Source organism: Zootoca vivipara, chromosome 8 (assembly GCF_965207765.1).
Source record: "Zootoca vivipara chromosome 8, rZooViv2.hap1.1, whole genome shotgun sequence".
Taxonomy (NCBI): domain Eukaryota; kingdom Metazoa; phylum Chordata; class Lepidosauria; order Squamata; family Lacertidae; genus Zootoca; species Zootoca vivipara.
Window position 1 is genome coordinate 38,589,767 of NC_142591.1, and position 19,335 is coordinate 38,609,101.

A 19,335-nucleotide genomic window follows, 5' to 3' on the forward strand; every position below is an offset into this window, starting at 1 on the left:
GAAAAGGGAAAACTTGGCAGCTATGCTACCCACCGAGCCATCAGAATGCACAGACCTCCAACTTTAAAACTTCAAATGTGGTCATTTGTATCCAAATCAAACCTTGTTCTGTTATCTTCCTTTCCTTTGCTACATTAATCTTGTTGTAGGGACTCATTTGTTTCCTGCTTGGCAGGGGGTTGGACTGGATGGCCCTTGTGGTCTCTTCCAACTCTATGATTCTATGATTTTTCCACCCTAAACCCTGTTGGGTTCATTCCTAGTACCAGATCTTGGCTAAGAAGGAGAGTACCAAGAGCGACTGTCTGAGGGAAGATTTAGCAGCCCCTCCCAGGCTCTAAAAACGGGACCATGAATTTATATGTGCTTGGGAAAGACCCCGCAGCGATCAAGTGTAGTTTGGTTCTAAATAATTTTCATATAAAATGCTTTCAGTGATGATAAGTGCTATTTAGTGTGCTCTGCACAGTTCAGTCAGAAATATGATTTTGTTATACAACAACAGACATAGACCAGCTTTAGTAACATTGTAGGTAAGAGAACAGGCGAAGAGCCCTGCTGGATCTGACCAAAGGCCTAACTAATCCAGCATCCTGTTTTCCACATTGGCCAACTAGATGCCTACTGGAAGCCCAATAAGGGTAATAGCCCTCTCCCTCCGCAACAGGCAATTCTAAGTCAAGCTGCCTCTGCTCTTGGTGGCAACTTATGTGGAGTCCTCTTGAGTCACACCCACTGGTTAAATCTTGATAGCATTGGCAAATTTAATATTTGTAACTACATCATGTCTGTCCTTCCTAAGGCTAGTTGTTATTTTTTACAGCATAATTTTTACAACTGATTTTCCCTTAAAAACAAACAAACAACCTGTCATTTTGAGTAACTAAAATAGGACGTTAACAGGGAAGTTTGTGTATGCGCTCTGACAGAACAAGCATTCAATAAAACTTTTTTGTGGTGGTCTCTGTCTCTCTCTATGAGGTTTGGTATGTTTGTTTGTTTGTTTGTTTTTCTTTCTATAACCAATACATATTGTTAAGTATGAGTTCTGTAAGTATGAGTTCTATAAATACTTGCCATTCAATAACCTGTCCTTCATTTTGAGACAGTGAACAGATCTGGAGAGGGGACCTGAAATGGGCAAGCCTTTAGTAGCAGTTAAATTGGTTAACCTGGAAGAACTACGAATTTTGTCACATTGATTCTGTCTTTTTTGAGCTCCCAATACAAACTGGCAATGGCAAAATGGTTGGGTCAACATGCCCTTTACCAGTGCTGGGTCACTGGCAAATTCTAATCCTGCTGCCTTCTGCTAAAAGGCAATAAAATCTTAGCTATTTTCATGACTTAGGTGCATATCTATGCTCAATACCCAATATTTATTCTCTCAGGAAATCACACAATTTTTAAGATGCCAGATGCCAGTTCAGTTTGATAGGCTGCCCATCTTTGGTGAAATGTCCATAGTGACCCATCTTCTGCTTCAAAGAACAGGTCATGCTACAAAACTAGTCATATGACACTTAACTTGGAGCAAAGGCAGCATTTGTAGATCAAAGACTGCAACAACTTAAATCAACTGTGTTTATGAAGCCAGCACAGCATATAAGACGCACATACTAAAGTAAAAACACAGAATGTCATAGGTTGTTTTTTTTCATAAATGCATTTATGAAGAAACCCCTCCAAAATCCACAGGATAAAACACATGTTGAAAGCATGATATCCCTTTAAAACCACTACTGAATGCAACTAATTTATATTCTATCTGAAAGCACATGTTTTATTGCCCCATTATACTAACCAAATACCTCTGAATCACATAAAAAATACTAGTTTCATACTATCATACTACACTATTAAGAAATATGTGTTTCTCGGTTATAAAAGCTTGATTCGAAAAGATTATCCTTCTGAATTATAGCCAAATAATGTTTAATTCGGAAGTGCATTAAGAAGAATATCAAATGCACACCAGTTACCTCGTCAGCTGGAATATTTCCAATTTTTATACATCCCATCCAATTCTATCCCATCCTAGAAGCACTTTAAAGCATCTTCAGCACATACATAACAGAACAAAAAACACATGAGTCTCAATACGGGCAGATTGTCCATATCACTTTCTCTGTTTTAAAAGGAACAGCTTTATCTCCCCCTGGCAAACACTACAAAGGGCCAGTCTAATATTATTCTCTCTCTGGGCCAGGAGACTTCACTGTAGCTTATGTATAGAGCAACTTGCCATGTGGATCCTCAGGATCACGCTGGATCATTCTGGAGGACTCCATCACTGGAGAGTCGATAGCAATGTTTCCCAGTCATGCAACAGGCAGAAGTATAGTGTCCATATGAAGTACCACTCAATTCTGCCTTTAGAGGAACAATTCTCGCACATCTGGCTGACTTATAAAACAGCAGCTGCCGTGAGAAACACTCAAGCTCTAAGGAAGCGCATTATAGAGAGAAATGCAAAGTGCAAGTCACAACTACAGCTATGTTTTTAGTTTAACCCAATTATAGAAGTAGTAACAGGAGTTGGGTGGGAAACACCTTGCTACTTTCATTCAAATAATTTGCAGAGTAGCATAAGAAGTAGAAGAACAGACTTCAAAGCAAATGCCATAACTGCCCATAGACACAGGGGTAAGGTACTTACAGCTGAAGATACCTGGAGGTGGATGCTCTGTTACAAGCAGACAGTTCTCTTCATCACTGTTATCCCCACAATCATTTTGTTGGTTACAGACCAGCGAGCCAAGATACAAGCATTTGCCACTGGTGCAGGTGAATTTGCACTCTGAAAAGTACAGCAGAAGAAAAAGGAAGGTGTGAGGACTTTTTAATTTGTTGTTTCGTTGTCTATCAAGGTTAAAAACGAAATTAATTCGGCTCTACATGTGGGTAATGATTTAAAGGATTCTTCTTCTCCCAATTTGACCTTTGGAGTCCTGTATTGCAGTACAGTTTAATAACCATCTTAATTACTGATTATTTAAATTGCACAAGAAATTACAAAATGGCAATATGCAGCATAAACAAGTTAGGCACTTATGTTTTGAAATTATACAGAATGATAGCCCAGGTACCAATTCACATTTCACACAGTGAGGTTTTCCATATTATAATTTACAGCTGTCATCCACAACTGTTAGATTGTGTGCAACCCATCAGAACTGCAGAGTCTTCTCTTTTGTTAAGTCCCTTCTTGCTTTTCATGAGTTAGTAGATGCAGAAGTGATCATTACAGCTTATCACATACATCACACACGGGAATTGGCCTTAAGTCTCTGTGTTTCATTTTAACAGCCCAATTCAGTGGAAGTTTGTTGTGTTTAAGAACTACTGAAATCAATAGGACAGATTAGATGCTACTAATTTTTCTGCAACTATCTCTGAATCAGAGCCATTCTCTCAAATTCTTTTTAAAAACCAAGGCTTCAGGCTTGCATGGTTCCTAAGGTAAGTATTTAAAATAAACCTGCAGAAAGCAGCTATCAAAAGAAGAGTTCGAAAGGAGGTCACACACACACACACACACACACACACACACATATCAATTTACCAGATTTATAAAGTGTCCCTCATCACATTGTAATTCCATGGCAGTTGTCAATAAAATAACAAAGATAAGATATACTAAATGCATCAAAGCAGTACAAACAGAATTAATATAATACCAAACAGCCAAAAAGAGCAGATTAATCATAGACTAAGCACCTGTTCCATTTTTTCCAGTCCAGAATCTGACACATATGTGGAACTCCAAGTGCTTTGTACAGTAGATGAAGCTTGGTAAATACAAGGAGCTGTTTTCCTTTCCATACCCCAAAACAAGGACACAGATCGCTAAATCCAGGATCGTGATTACTAAATCTGCATATTATTATTATTATTATTATTATTATTATTATTATTATTATTACATGTTTTGAAGCTTTTCACATTTGAAAGTGTCAGTTGCAGAGCAGGAACAGTACAGCCCCCCCCCCTACAAACTGTATTTAATATATTGATTACTTGCTACTAAAATATGCAGAAAACTGGTGAAATTGCTTTGTTTACTTTAATTTCAAGTGTGCACTGAGTGTACATTCAAAAACTAAGTTCTTTGAAAAGATGGTTGCTTTTAAACCACATTCAGCATCTAGGACAGTGGGAAGTGTGGTTTTAGAAATTATATACAGTATAATGTATACTTTATTTGAATCCACCCTAGGCAAGAGCTGTCTGATTGTGTGTCTGCTTGGAATTCTGCCAGCTTTGGACAAGACATAATAATCATTAGCTCCTGTCCCGGCATTAAAACAAGGCTTTAAAGCTGCAAAATGTCTCAGCTTTGATACTGTAATATGCACAAATCCACTCAGGCCCATAAAATTATATCTCTGCCCACCTTTCTCAACTGCCAGATGGAGATTAACAAACTGGAGGACTGCCACAGTCGAACAGTCACTGTTCCACCCTATGTGCTCAATTCCCAAATGTCAGTATTGCCAAGCTGCTGAATACATTTCGAGATCTTCCTTAGCTTGGCAAAAAAAAAGCTTAGCCCAATTGGTTCTAGATTGTCAGTTTCCTATCATTATTTCAGATTAAATGAATGTTTTCTTAAATACAGGCTTGCGAGGAAAAGAGCTTGCTTTTCATTTTCAAGGGTCCAAAAGCCTTCATTAAACGTACCGAAGAGTAATAATATGCAATACTTCAAGGCCTGCAATCCTACAGAGTGCTATAAGGGATACATGGAAGGATTTCAGCACGGGAGTATCATAGACAGCCTTGCAATCCACATCTTATTAGCTTTCAAACCACTTTAGGTCCGTTGTTACTGCCACTAGGGGAGCCAACCTGAATAAAATATTGGAGGGGTAAGCCCCGCACTGCATAATTGATTACATGATGCGGCAACATGCACACCATCTGAATGGCAATGCCCATCGGCTTTGGGGGGAGGGGTCCCTAGCCTCCCATCCCAGTGCCATTCTAAGACAGTTCACTGCTTGAACCCAATCACAAAGGTGAGACTGCAACACCTCTCTGGTGAAAACTTAACAAGTCTTGCTTGTACCATTCAGACTATTTCCCCCTCCACCATCCTCTCTTTCATGAAGCCACTTACAATAAGTCTACTTTTTAGCTAAACTCACTTGTATCCAAGGGAAGGAAGGAAGGAAGACAATGCCACTGAAATCCATATACTCAGAAGAACGGTGAACAGACTACAGCCGCCCAGAGTGGCTGGGGAGACTCAGCCAGATGAGCAGGGTACAAATAATAAATTGTTGTTGTTGTTGTTGTTGTTGTTGTTGCTACAGGCTTATGAGAGCTACTTACATTTTTTACCAAAACCCAGAGATCTGCCAACTGAAGGCAGGTTCGAAACACAAACACTTAGTTTTAAAGAATGCCAAGCCCAGAAATGTATTAGGAACATCAGAACTGAACTCACAGTTCTGGTACTCAAAAATACACTACTAGTTATATTCGCCACCCCTACCCCTGCCAGCTTTTGGGGGGGGGCAGAGAGTCATTTTGATTGTTATTGTTAAACAATTGAGCGTACAAAATTATTTCCAATCTATTGCAAATCACTCAGAGATCTTTTAGTAGATCACAGTCTATATTCTGCCTGCCCCTGAATCTGACACATTAGTCTCTTTTGAACTAGAATATATATGCAGCATGGCTCAGGAAATGTAGATTTTTTAAAAAAATCTGTTGGTCTAAATGACATTTTGAGCTAAGTCTCTCCTGTTCCAAAGTATTTTCCATGTACCAGTAGTTTCAGATACTCTTACAGTATCTTACAGTAGTTTCAGATACACTATTGTATGAAAACACTATCTTAAATGTCTCTCAGCTCTTTGAAATTACTTATTTGCCTTTTTCAGAAATCTTTGGAGATACTTCCCCCTTGTTTTAAACCTTTCTAAACACATACACATTCAAACAATTCCCATTCACAGTAGTGTTTCAGTACTAATGACTGAAATCCCCCCCCCCAAAATAACAGGAGGGGGGGATTTGTTTAAAGAAATCAAGCCTAGTTAGGGTGCAGTGATTTAAATCAAGGCAATTTATATCATCAAGAAAAAGGGACAATTTAAGTCAATTTTCCAACTGCATGATTCAGGTATTTTCTGTACAAGTAGGCATACAAATTTGTTGCTATAACAAATTAAAGCATATCTGTTTGCAACTAAACAGAGCTATTGTGATACCAAGCATGCAACATACTTTTTTTTGTACTATAGAAATTAAATACGCCTAGGAGAAAAACTGAGAACATGAGGTTTCCAGTTTAGCCCTCTACATGAGCTAATAAGGGCACCAAGCAACACCATTCACTTGGCCTATGAGCCCAACTAAATGTGATAAGTGGGCCATGGCTACTATTCACTGAATTCCTTACCCACCCTTCATCATATTTTCCGAGATTTACTCTAAGAACACAACCTTCTCGGGCTGGTAAGATGGTGGCAAGATGAGCTCCTCATACATTGTGGCTTCTGGGCAAGTTGGGTCATCCAAGGCCAGTGTGGAGAGAAATTTCCTCCCCCACATCCTAAAAGCCTACGACCAGAACTTGGAATCTGACTCTGGGGCCATACCAGGTAGATACTCCATCACAATCGTGACAATTTCCTGGGGCCCATCATATAACTGGAAGCCTCTGCAATCAAACAGATTTCCTTTGGGTTCTGCTGATCCAGATAAATTCAGAAGCAATTCCCTCACTATCCAGGGAGCAGGCTAGGATAGCAAGGATCACTCTGTGACTAACAAAAATTGAAGAGGCTGTTAGGAATCATGTCAGTTGTCTCAAACTTGCGCTGGTAAGGAAATCAGAGCCAACCCAGGCTGCACAATTGTGCCTAATGACATACCAAAGATATCTCAATAAATTGAGTTGTAACACAGCTTGTCTAGACAGGAGAAGGGGGGGGGTGATCTAAATTTTAAAGATAATCCAGCATGACTGTGTTTTATAAATAACTTTTCAAAGCTATTCCACTTCCACTTTCAAGTGGCAATCAGCAATCCTGGCTGGTCAGTTACAGAGCAGCCCCTAACCCCTATAGGTAGGAAGTATTAGCAGTTATGGATTAAAAGATTAGTGGGATTTTTTAAAAAAATCATTAGACTTACATCCCTACAAAGTCCAAAAACAACAAAACAATTTCATCAGATATTAAACTGATTATTACTGCTGGTGTGAATGGGCACTGTGCTTAGTTTGCACACATTTATGTCCCAATTAAATTGCTACTTACCATACTGCATGCATTTCATTGCCATCTAATCCTAACTTTTATAAATTTCCTCCTCATGGTACCTCGGGTTAAGAACTTAATTCGTTCTGGAGGTCCGTTCTTAACCTGAAACTGTTCTTAACCTGAGGTACCACTTTAGCTAACGGGGCCTCCCGCTGCCACCACACCGTCACTGCGCAATTTCTGTTCTCATCCTGAAGCAAAGTTCTTAACCTGAGGTGCTATTTCTGGGTTAGTGGAGTCTGTAACCTGAAGCATCTGTTACCCGAGGTACCACTGTACACTAAATAAAGAGAGGTGCCAGCAGGAACTCCATCTTTTCAGTGGTGTGACCTTTCCTGCCAAGAGGATATGCTGGCTGTCAATGACGGACTGAATAAAATAACTGCACCAACTTTGGAAAAATGCTCCGGATCTGGTGATCCTTCATGAGAAGAGAGTTTAATAAAAGTGAGGAGATTCATGTATGAATCTGGATACAATGGCTAAAGCATAGGGGTAGGTTCTCTAAAACCTATTGGCTTCCATGAGATTTAGGTAGCCTAAATGTCTGTAGAACTGCAGCATAGAGCATTTTATGGATTGAAAAATGGCACCTTAAAGAGTGCCCAGGAGGCAATGTTCAACCGACAGGGTAGCTTCATTAGAAAGCAAGCCATTGCATTCTGTGCAAGCTGCAGCCTTGAAACAAATTGTTCTTAAATAAACCCTTTCTTTTAAAAAACGTAATAAATACATATAGTAAGTAGGTTTTTGGATAAGTACCAAAGAATCTGTGGCCAAAGAATTTGATACATATATACCTTGATCGGGGCGGTAATCATTAAATGCTGAACTGTGAAATGTAATGCCATCATTATTTCCAATGCTTATTTTACACATGCTGTGTCTACTCACCCGTATACAATCCCATCCCATTACATTATGGTTAGTGCTTTCAGATTTTCCTTTGCACTGGGCTTCATAATACAAACAGCACCACCATTGTTTTATCATCCAGTTCCACATAAGGCACTTTAATTTACAGGTAAATGCTGCCTGTTTTTGTTTGTTTGTTTGTTTGTTTGTTTGTTTTTTAATAAGGTCAGTTACCGGGGGTGGGGAGGGTTAGGGTGTTAGACATCAGTATTTAACAGCCTTGAAATTCTTGGCTGACTTTATATAAATAGTATCATCTACTAAGTGTGCATCAGTTCGGTGGGCACCCCAAACAACTAGATTATTTGGGGGATTTAGGGAAGGTTCTCACATTCCTGGGTTGGATTGCACCATTAACAAGGCATGTCAAGCCAGGTCAGGGATCAACCATCCAAGTAGCTCTCCTCCCTTGTTTTTTTTATTCCCCAAAAAGTTAAAAACCCACAACCTCCCTGTCCCCCAAAACAAGCACACTTCTTTGTGAGAAAGGAAATGAAATTGACTGGGGAAACACTAAGAGGTCAAGAGGGGAGAAGCTTTAAAGCATGGACTGTGCCTGGAAAGAGCGGAGGAAAGGTAGCTGTGGATAAGCCCTTAGTTTGCTTCAAAAATGGCATGAATACTGACCTGGCCATACCCTCTGTCATGCAAATGACTTATTCATGGTTCAGGATGTCCAGGGAAATGTCTATAGACACTAATTGTTAGGAAATGGTTTGGAAGGAGAAACCCATCAGATCCCAGGAAAGATGACATATCTTTCCCTCTCCCAGGAAAGGGGGACTGGAAGAAGGACTGGAAGCAGTAAAAGGAGGAAAACAGAAAATCAAGACAGGGACACAGAGAGAAAGTGAGCTGAAAACCACTGTTTAAACTGAATGCACCTAGTGGGGTGCTAGCATCTCTTTCTGGGGATCTGGTGTGAGATAGTCATCGGGAGTCTGCTAAGGACTAAGACCATAAGAAGAGCCTGCAGGGTCAGGCCAGTGGCCCATCTAGCCTAGCATCACAGTCACCAGCCAGACACCTAAGGGAAGCCTGAAAGCAGGACCTGAGTGCGAGAGCACTCTCCCCTCCTATACTTCCCAGTAAGTGGTATTTTGAAGCATTGGTGTCTCCAACCATGGAGTCAGTGCATAGTCATCAAGGTTTGTAGCCATTGATAGCCTTTAGTTCCATTCAGCTGTCTAATCCATTTTTTACAGGCATCCGAGTTAGTGGCCATCACTGCCTCCTGTGGGTGCAAATTCCATAGTTGCCAGCTGCCCATGTGGGCGGGGTGAGCTGGGGCAAGGCACGCTGCATGGAGCCGCGCCACTACCTCCCCCTCAGCTGTGGGAGAGGCGGCGGGCAGAGAGACACAAGCCCCACGCTGCCGTTTCGGGTAGCATGGAGCCTGCAGGCACCTGAGCCACCATGCCATTCCCAGGAGAGAGCAGGTTCTCCATTCATGGAGAGCACGGATTGCAGAAGGGTTAACAAGACATCTCCTGGGTTGCTGGGCAGGTTAGACTAGATGGCCACAGGGTGATTGGGAATTTTGTTGCTGGGGGGGGGGGAGTATGTTGCAAGTTAATGATTGACAGCCATAGCCTTTATAAACTCCTCCATGCAGCTTTCTGGTTTCACTTTTGCCAAGTGCAACGGATCTCCCGCCCGCCCTCTTTAAGGGTCTTCCTGCAATTGACATTGCTATGCCTGTCATGGGGTCGCCTGCATTGGGGCAGGGGCCTGTTAGGAATTTTGTCCATTTGGCTGATTGGCTGTTGCCATTTGGTTTTTGCCTACTGCGTAGCAAATCGTCACAACTTGTAAGGTTGGCGGTTAGGCATTGGTTAAAATTGGTTGGTGGAGGGGTAAGGAAAGGCTGTGCCTACCCCTCAAAATTGCTGCTGCTTATAGAGGTATTCTGTTAAATGAATCCTGGGGCTCGACATGCTTTTGTCCGCACCCCCGCAAGGGGCTAGGGCCTTGCAAGAGCCTCAGGGAACATTCAGGGAGAGGTGAAGGGCCTGGCACCCAGCTCCATCCTCTCTCAGGGGGTGTTTACCTACTGACTTCCCTAGGCAGCTAGGGATGTCAGATTTGTCCCAGGGTGGGGGACAGATGGATGGAACCAATGCCTAAGCAACCACTCACATTTGAATGTATTTTAAATAAAGTTGTGGCCAAAATAATGCCAAAAATCTTAAACTTAAATTGCTGTGTGGTGTGTGAATTATTGGGGGGTGTCTTGTGACCTCGACATGCAAATGCGTGGCTCGGGCACACTGTAGGTCCCGCAGTAAGCGCCGCTCCCCGCGGTTGGCACCCAGTGCCCCCGCCCCTCCCAGCTACACCTCTGCATGCCAATCATTGAGCAATGCCTGCAATGTCCCAGCTACAGCTACCATCTGTTTCCACAGCCAACTCACAAAGCTCACCAGTAACACCTCTCTCCCCTGGTCACTTCTTACCAATTGTCTAGTACTGCTTCACCTAATTCGTCACATGCCGTTGACGAATTTAAAGGTAGACCTTATTCTCCAGGTTTCTCACCTAGCAGCCCAAAACAGTGGCCAGGGAGAAGCAATGAATAAAATAATTTGCTGCTCTTCTAGCCTCTACATACAATCAAAATAGCAGCGTGGTTCGCCAGAAGCGGCTTTGTCATGCTGGCCACATGACCCGGAAGCTGTCTGCAGACAAACACGAGCTCCCTCGGCCAGTAGAGTGAGATGAGCGCCGCAACCCCAGAGTTGTCCACAACTGGACCTAACGGTCAGGATACCTTTTTACAGATGGGAACTAGAAGTTTAACAGACACACACACACTAACAGGAGGAACTTTATCACAAAGTACGCAATTGTAAAAATAATAATCAAGTAGCATGAATAAAATGGATTGTACTCAGAAAACACATCCCCACATATGGTAAACAGTTTGGGCAGCTACAACATGTTCAGAAAACCAGTAACCTGGCAGTGTGATCTTCACAAAACCACAATGTCCCTGAGGAGCAAATAAAAAGTTCTGAAAAATAGGAAATAGCTTATGAAAGCCAATCTGTCTATTAGAGAAAGTAAGGGTCTTTGCACAAATGTGATTATGCAGTCAGTGAAACAGTGCAATTATATAATTTTGTGTCATGAGCTGAAATTAACTTCACTTCTTTTTGGACAGTGCAATCAGAAGTAGACATGCACTCCTAGGTACGTGAGGACTGCAGTCCGATCTAGAATCCTTCCCTCAAAATCTAGGGGGAAAGAAATCTAGAAGGAAGTCAAAGTCATAGCCCCCAACCAATTTATCACTAAAAAGGAAGTAACAGTCTAGAATAAAAAAAGTTATAGGAAGAAAGTTTGCATCTTCAGTCACCACTTTAAAAACAAATATAAATAGAGGCATGAGACTGGACTGTATCCCTTCACAATGAAGATATTTTATGGGAACAGCTGGTACACCGTGCATGAGATCATTAGACAAAAGTTTATATCTTCAACATCAGCAAAAGAAATTAAGGGAAATTTAGGCTGTACACAAAACATACTTTTAAAGAACACCCCCCCCCAAAAAAAAAGAATCCTGGGAACCATAGTTTAACTCTCACAGAGCTACAATTCCCAGCACCCTTAAATGTATTCTTTTGTTCTCTAATTTTTACCCTGCACTTTTTTCTGATTTGTTCTTTATGATTTGTAGTTTTTATTTTTTGTTCTATTTTTTTCGTTATGTATGTTTTAAAAAATTGAATAAAGATTTATTTAAAAAAAATTACAGTTCCCATGATTCTTCAGTGTAGATGTGCTTAAAATGTGCATGCAATCTTAACTTCTAAATATCTGCTTAATATTTAAAAAAATAGAGAAACAATAAACCATCTCATGTCATATAATGGCATGAACATATTTAGTGTGCTATAATTATTTTACTATCACGGTCAGAAATTACTCACCCCAGTCACTCTAGCACACAAAATTAGTTTAACCCTAAGTGTCAGCTTCTTGACTGAAACAATGTTGTATGACAAAAGCTGGGTGTTCATATATGTGTTTTGAGCCAAAACAATTTCAGGGTATGCCAAATCATCACACACCTGTTAACATCAATTTTTGTGCTCTAATCATGTGAATTTAACTACTTCCAGCACCTCCAGCTGTTGATCATGAGCAGATGCAGAGCAGCCATAAGGGAAATCTCTTAGAATTTCAGCATCACTGATCAAAAAGTGGCAATGAAAAATCTCCCGGGTCCCACAAGAAGCCAGTCCTTGAGTATAGCGAAATAATACTGCTGTTTGTTATCAACCGGCAAATGGCATAGTAGTGCCACAACTGACATTTGGCATCCATTGTTTTATTCTGCAGGTAGCTCATTTGTCCCCACTCTTCTAAACAGTTCCCTAAATTGCTGCACATCAATATATACTTTCCTCTCATTGGAATTATTAAACCGAATGAATGATAACTCTGAGTCTGCCTCTGTTCTGTTTGTGACTCTGCTCAGATGAAATACATGGGGCCAATAATCATAACACCAACAGCAAGTTCACAACAGGCTTACAATAGTGCATGTGGACGGTCTGTTCAGAGATGCTGAGTAGGGGTGTCTTTTCTCTCACACATTCCACATCTCAGGGCTCAATGGAGCTTAAACCATGAACTTCCTGAATTCAGTAACATTATGGTTGCAGTTCTGCCTGGTGGTACACAAAATGTGCTTGCTGTAATGGCTTGATCTGGTATGGCACAACCTATTTCACCCATGAACCTTCACAGGAGATTGCAAACATAATGAAAGTGCATGTACAGTGGTGCCTCAACTTACGAATTTAATCCGTTCCAAAGGCACCTTCGTAGGTCGAAAAATTCATAAGTCGAAAAGTGCCATTGGAAATGCGATTTCCCATAGGAATGCATTGGAAATGGAAAAATTCGTAAGTCGAAGCAACCCCATCTAAAAATTCGTAAGTCGAAAAAACCCTATCTAAAACCGTCACAGTTTCCGTTCAGATGTCGAGAAATTCGTAAGCGTGCAGCCATTTGCCCCATTCGTAAGTCGAAAAATTTGGTTGTCGAGTCGTTCGTAAGTCGAGGTATCACTGTACTAACTTACGAATATGTCAGGTTCACAAGTTTGGTAGCATTACCAACACCAACATAATTGCCTATGTAAACATATTTGGTTTGCACAGCCTCACAATCATATGGAGAAAAGTAGCAATATGTGAACTAAAAATGAATGGATACAACAGATCATGAGAGACGGCCTTCTTGGTGATTGCTTCCAGAATTTGAAAATTCCTCCCTAGAGCAGTTAGACTGGCTCCCTCCTTGTGATCCTTCTACCAACAGGCTTTGGGGAACTGGCTGCTTTTAACAAAAGGGCTGTATGGTTTTAAAATTTTAATAGATAAATAGTTTTAATTCCATCAACGTTTAATTGCTTTTAATTATTGCTTCTATGTTTTTAGCTGTTCTTATTTTTATCTGGTTACAGGTAGGTAGCCGTGTTGGTCTGGATCGAAGTAAAATAAAAAAATTCCTTCAGTAGCACCTTAAAGACCAACTAAGTTTTTATTTTGGTATGAGCTTTCGTGTGCATGCACACTTCTTCAGATACAGTGAAATGGAAGTTTCCAGGCACTTATGTAGAGAAGGGGTGGGGAGGGGTGGGGATGGGGAGGGGGGATCACTCAGAAGGGTGGTGGAAATGGGTGATTGACTGACTGATAGCTGTTGATGACCGCAAACGACTGCAAATGGTTTTGCATGAAAAAGCAAGGGTTGAGATGGCTGAAGATCGCTTATCATGTATAATGAGATAATCATGCTACTGAAGGAATTTTTTTATTTTATTTTTATCTGTAAGCTGCCTTGAGTCCCTGCCAAGGAAAAAGGCAGGTATTGTATTAATAAATGGATAGTGATGATGATGATGATGATAATACTGTAATGATTTCAATTTACCAGCAGCTCAAATATATACTGGAAAATGTAATTATGTATTGGAAAAAGGTAAACATATAAATATTGCGGGTTTTGAGGGGGGTATTGCTTTTTTTCAGGGACCTTCCTCTTCTGTGCTGAGACTGCATGCAGTTGTTACATCACTTCCCCCTATTTACCTTCCTGATCTTTTTCAAACTAACAAAATCTCTTCTTAGTATCTCAAGCAACTAGGCAGACACACGCAAGCAGAGTTGGAATGGGTTGCTAAATAATGGGTCAATGTGATTATCAATCTAACACTGTCACAAACCAGACACACAAAATGCACTGGCTGCTTTGCTTCACACACTGATCCACAATGGCATATTTCTATGTGCCAAGGAGGCGTTAACATAACGCTGCCCTGTAATGAAATTTATAATCACCTTTGCAGACTTTAACTTTTATAAATGTCTCAAAGGATTGCTGACGTTTACAACACATTTTGCATTCAGTGCTTTCTCCCTCTATTTCCCAATAGCATGTTTCTAACTTCTAGAGCTGTCAATTAACTGTCTGGCTTCTAAGTGGCTGATCGATCTGTTAACCAATTAAAAAAAAAATTAAATCACATATTTCAAAATTTCAATAAAGGTGACTCAATCAGACCTTTGAATAAAGATGACAATCTCTCCAAACTGTCAATACAGTTTTGAAATACTCACTGAACACTGGATACAGGCCAGAAAATGGAACCAGCTTTAAGCTTATTTTTCATGAGATTTGCCCCATATGTTACCCTTTCCTGCCCACCCAAGTGCTGTTGAGAATTCCAGACTGCGTAGTGGAGTTGATAAACCATGCACAAAAAGCACAAACCTTGCTACATGAACCACACTGATTTCACTTGCAACACAGGTGTGAACTTAAAAACAGAATGGGGTTCTTCAATAACTTTCAAATTACTCAGCATTTGCTACTTGTCAGATCCAGTAATCAGAGGACAAATTTAAATTTGCAGTTAAGAGCTTTTGTAGAACCGTTGTATAGAAAGTGGGCTTCTCGGGGCAAAATGACCCCCCTCTTAAAACCCAGAGCACAACATTGTGGCAGCAATCCATGCCTGTATGCTGTGTGGGGTTTCCAGAACTCCAGAATTTTATGCAGCAAAAGAAAATAAAGGGATAGTAAGTGGGTCAAAGTTAGAGGGTTAAACCACTTTCTCTCATTTCTAGTTTTCAGTACTTTACCTTTAATAAAACATCTAAAGATTTTAGTGACTCCCTTGAACATACTTGGCATGAACAAAACAAAGTTATTTAGCTCCAGATTCAGTTTTTCATGCCCTGTTATTTCATAAGTAGTTCAAGCGCTGGAATATTCTGAAGCCACGTGAACACTTTTCAGCAAATATGCACAAGTAAAAGGCTGCAAAGATCAACTTATTTTATTAACATGCAGTGTCTATAAGACAAATACAGGAACTGGCAGCACAATCCGATGGCATGTTTTGTGACCCTGCCCAGTTGTAATATATGGAACTACTAGGAAGTACAGTAATCCCCACTATTTGCAATGGATATTAGTTTCTACTAAGTGTGTTCAGGACTACAGCCTGAAAGTTTAAACTATGGATGGTGTGTGCTGTAGTAGTTCTGAACAAGAGAGTTTTTAAACCAGAGAAGACAATTTATTTTAATTACTCCATAATGATGCTTTTACATTTCAACAAAGTAATCTAAATAGGAAATTTGATAGAAGAATATTAGTTTAGCACTAACCTGTATTTCTAGACAGTGTTTCACCGTTACTAAGTGTAAAAAAATAATTTTTATATGCTACATATCATTTGACGATACTTAAGAGACTGCATTTACTTTTAATTTATCTCTCAATTGCTGCTATATCACTCTTTATTACAGGCCCAATGAAAATATATAAAGTTGATAGTCTTGCATAAGTCACAGTACACCAGGAATTATTTGTGAAAATGATCTGCTTCTTTTTCAGAGGGGAATAAGAAATGGGAAGGTTTATTATGAAAATCTGATCATGCAATGAGTCAAGATTAAATTTATCAGTCAAAGTGAGATAAATTGTGATTAGGGTTTCAAAGTATGAAATAACAGCATCCAACTTAAAAGACATTGTCAAGGTCTGGCATGTTCTATCTAAAATTGTCAAGTTGTTGACTGTCAGCCTCCCAAGGTTTCTATATATAATGAAAGAACAGATCCCCTGGGACTTCTGGTGGCAAGATTAAATTTGGTTAGCTTAATTCCACATGCTTGGGACCAGAAAACAACTCTCAGGAGATCATTCCTCTTTGTTTATTTATGTATTTAAAGCATATTTACCCTGTTGTAAAGCCAAAAAAGACTCCCAGGGTGGCTGACAAAGATAAGTAACAATATTTTCCACACATACCTCTAATGGCACATGATGGTAGCAGACCCACTTAAACTTGACATAAAAAGTGGGAGGTGGAACAAAAAGGGAGATAGGTATTTGCACATGCCCCCACACACCAATCTAAAATATATCGATAATCAGATCCTTTCATTTGTAGTTGTAGAGCCACAGGACTGAAAATGACCAGATTTTAAATTCACAACCCTGTGAGACGACTATCCTGTAATTATCAGATATATACTGCCAAAGGAAGGAAAGACTAATAGCCAGTACTATTTTTGTAGAAAAAGAGGTGGCGGAGCTCACCATGAACTTCTCCCTTGTTCTTGTTGAATGGCAATGCCGCCCACCTGAGAGGTGCTAGAGCTGAGCTCCGGATTTGGGGGGAAGGAGCCCTGCTAGTAGCATCTAAATTTCACAAGTATCATCACAACTGTGTGTGCCTGTTTTGAAATTTTAGCTGGCAACCATATCGCAAAACAGCTCACCTATCAACACACACATATTTATTAACCCAGAACATCCAAAAACAGTGTACTACAAGCAGATGCCTGCCCAGCAAATCTCTCCAGATGACTCAGGTAAGAAAAACAAGCCAGAAAAACAAAACAAAACCCTAAGGATCTTTAGCTAATCTGAACTGGCTAAAGATTCCTTTCTGACCTTGAATATGTATTGGGTTGCCATAATTTCCCTTTTTTCCAAGTTTGCTATGGTCCCATTTCAGTTGTGAACAAGAGTCCTGTGTATAGCCAGACAATCATTTATCAGAACATCAGTCTTTCCAGCTAGTCATCAGAATAAAGGAGGCAACCCAGCACATTGCCACAACACATAAAATGGATTGTATTTTAACCCAATAGTCCGAAGAGCCAAGTTCTCTGAGAAGCACTCAGCGGTTTTGAAAAGGTGTTTCTTTAACTCCCCCAATTACAAAATGTTCGTCCGTGCTACCTTTTCAAACCACATTTGCTACATGTGTTACAGTCTGCTGTATCCTCTCTCCAATGCCATGTGAAACACATTAAGCAGTTTCTTTCACCGCAGAATTATTCTGGCAAGCAAACTGCATTTCTCCAACGAGAAAGAAAATATGCATTCCTTTACAAGTAGAACAGATTCCTTAAAACAGAAATGGCGAACCTGTGACCCTCTAGATGTTGTTGAACTCCCAGCTTCCATCAACCCCAGCCAGCATGGCCAATGGTTAAAAAAAGAGAATAATAATAATAAAAGTGAGCTGTATTCCAACAACATCTGAATGGTCACAGATTCCCCACCCCTGCTTTAAAATAAGCCACAGTGAATTTTCGCTGAGCCAACCATTTTCCCACTTTACTGGCAGGTCTCACGTCTGTCCAATGTCTTGCCTGGAACAACTGAGGGGCAATATTTGTAACAGTGTACACTGAGCATTTCTTTCAAGATAAACAGATCAAGTATAATAAGACTCAGGAGGAGGGGAGGGGAAATAGTGCGTCATCTGCAATTTCCATTTTTTCCATTTAAATCAGGAACTGATTGAATACACAGCCGGGCTCCATATTCATCTTCCGCCAGTATAAATTACTGGTTTGTATAGTCTAACCCTCCAGGATAAACATACAATTTCTGAATCACTCATATCCCAAACAAGCATTTCATGCTTTTCTGAGCCACTAAACTTGCCCTGTTTACAAAGCCCCTTCTCTCATACCACAACATATATACAAGCTATCTACATTCAACTGTCATTGTACGAAACTGTTTCACCAATGATGCTCTCAGAAGCACTGATTGTGCACAGATGTTTGTTGCAAAGATACATTCTTTGTAGCTGTGCTCATATATATAAAAAAAAAGCTGAATTCCTTATTTACCCCACAAAGCTCCCTTTCTGACTGCGCCCTTAAATCAAATGGGAGTAGCTTAAGGGAGGACACAAATGTCAAAGCAGTCAGAAAGCTGGCCATCTTCCTTCCCTCAAAAAATAATAATCAAAATATTCCAAAATTAGACAACACAGCATTAGGAAATAAAGTCAGAACAGGAACAGAATGAAAGGCTCAGTGGACAGCTCACACTTCCCTGGAGTTTCTCTGTTCTTTCCTGTATACCATCTGTTCGCATAAATCCATGCTCTGCCAATTATTTTTGCCATCTCTGATTTATTCAAGCAAACTATTACCTGTTGTAATAATATTGGAGTAGGCTCAGACACATCCCCCCTCCCTGCTGAGTGAGGTGATATTTTCACAGTCACTTCCAGTCTGATCCCATGCATATTTACTCAGAATTGCCCTACGGATTTCAATGGAACTTGCTTTCAAGTAAGTACGATGTGAGAGTGTAAAGGATGTTATGCTTTTTCTTTCAGTGGACTTGCCACATTATTCCAAAATATGGTGCTGTGGCTGCTCAGTAGCATTAAAAAGGCCACTTGAACACCCTTGCAGACTCTCTCCTTGACCGCTACTTCCTACATTCCAGGAGTGAGTAGAGGTTTTGGGAATAATTTTCTGGTGACTCCCTGGTCACCTTGCATAAGAAATCTCATGAAGCCGCTGGCGTTGCATTTGGGTAACTGTTCCTAACCCCAAGAACTTTAAAAACCTTTTTCAAAAACCTTAACCCTAGCCATTTGGATGCATAGATGTTGAACCCCTTCAGAAACTGGGATAAGACAAAGAAATTGCCATCCTTTGTATCAGCCTATATAGCAAATTCAAAGCAAAATAATTCAATGCATTCTGTATCTACAAAACAGCTTTCCTTCCATTCTCTTCTAAGCTTGATCATTCTTCTAGCCACCTCCAGAAGCTATTGTTCTAAGGCACCT

The 19,335-nt window shown here is 40.3% G+C and overlaps 1 protein-coding gene across 5 annotated transcripts in view; it reads right to left on the minus strand.

Annotated features, from left to right (window-relative positions):
- The window catches only part of LDLRAD4 (low density lipoprotein receptor class A domain containing 4), a 289,122-nt gene that overhangs the window by 150,581 nt on the left and 119,206 nt on the right, over nt 1-19,335 (minus strand). For all 5 annotated transcript variants that reach the window (XM_088675304.1, XM_088675305.1, XM_035124991.3 and 2 more), the window contains one exon: nt 2,660-2,800. In XM_088675304.1, the coding sequence (XP_088531430.1) occupies nt 2,660-2,800 (141 nt within the window). The remainder of the gene's footprint in view (nt 1-2,659; nt 2,801-19,335) is intronic.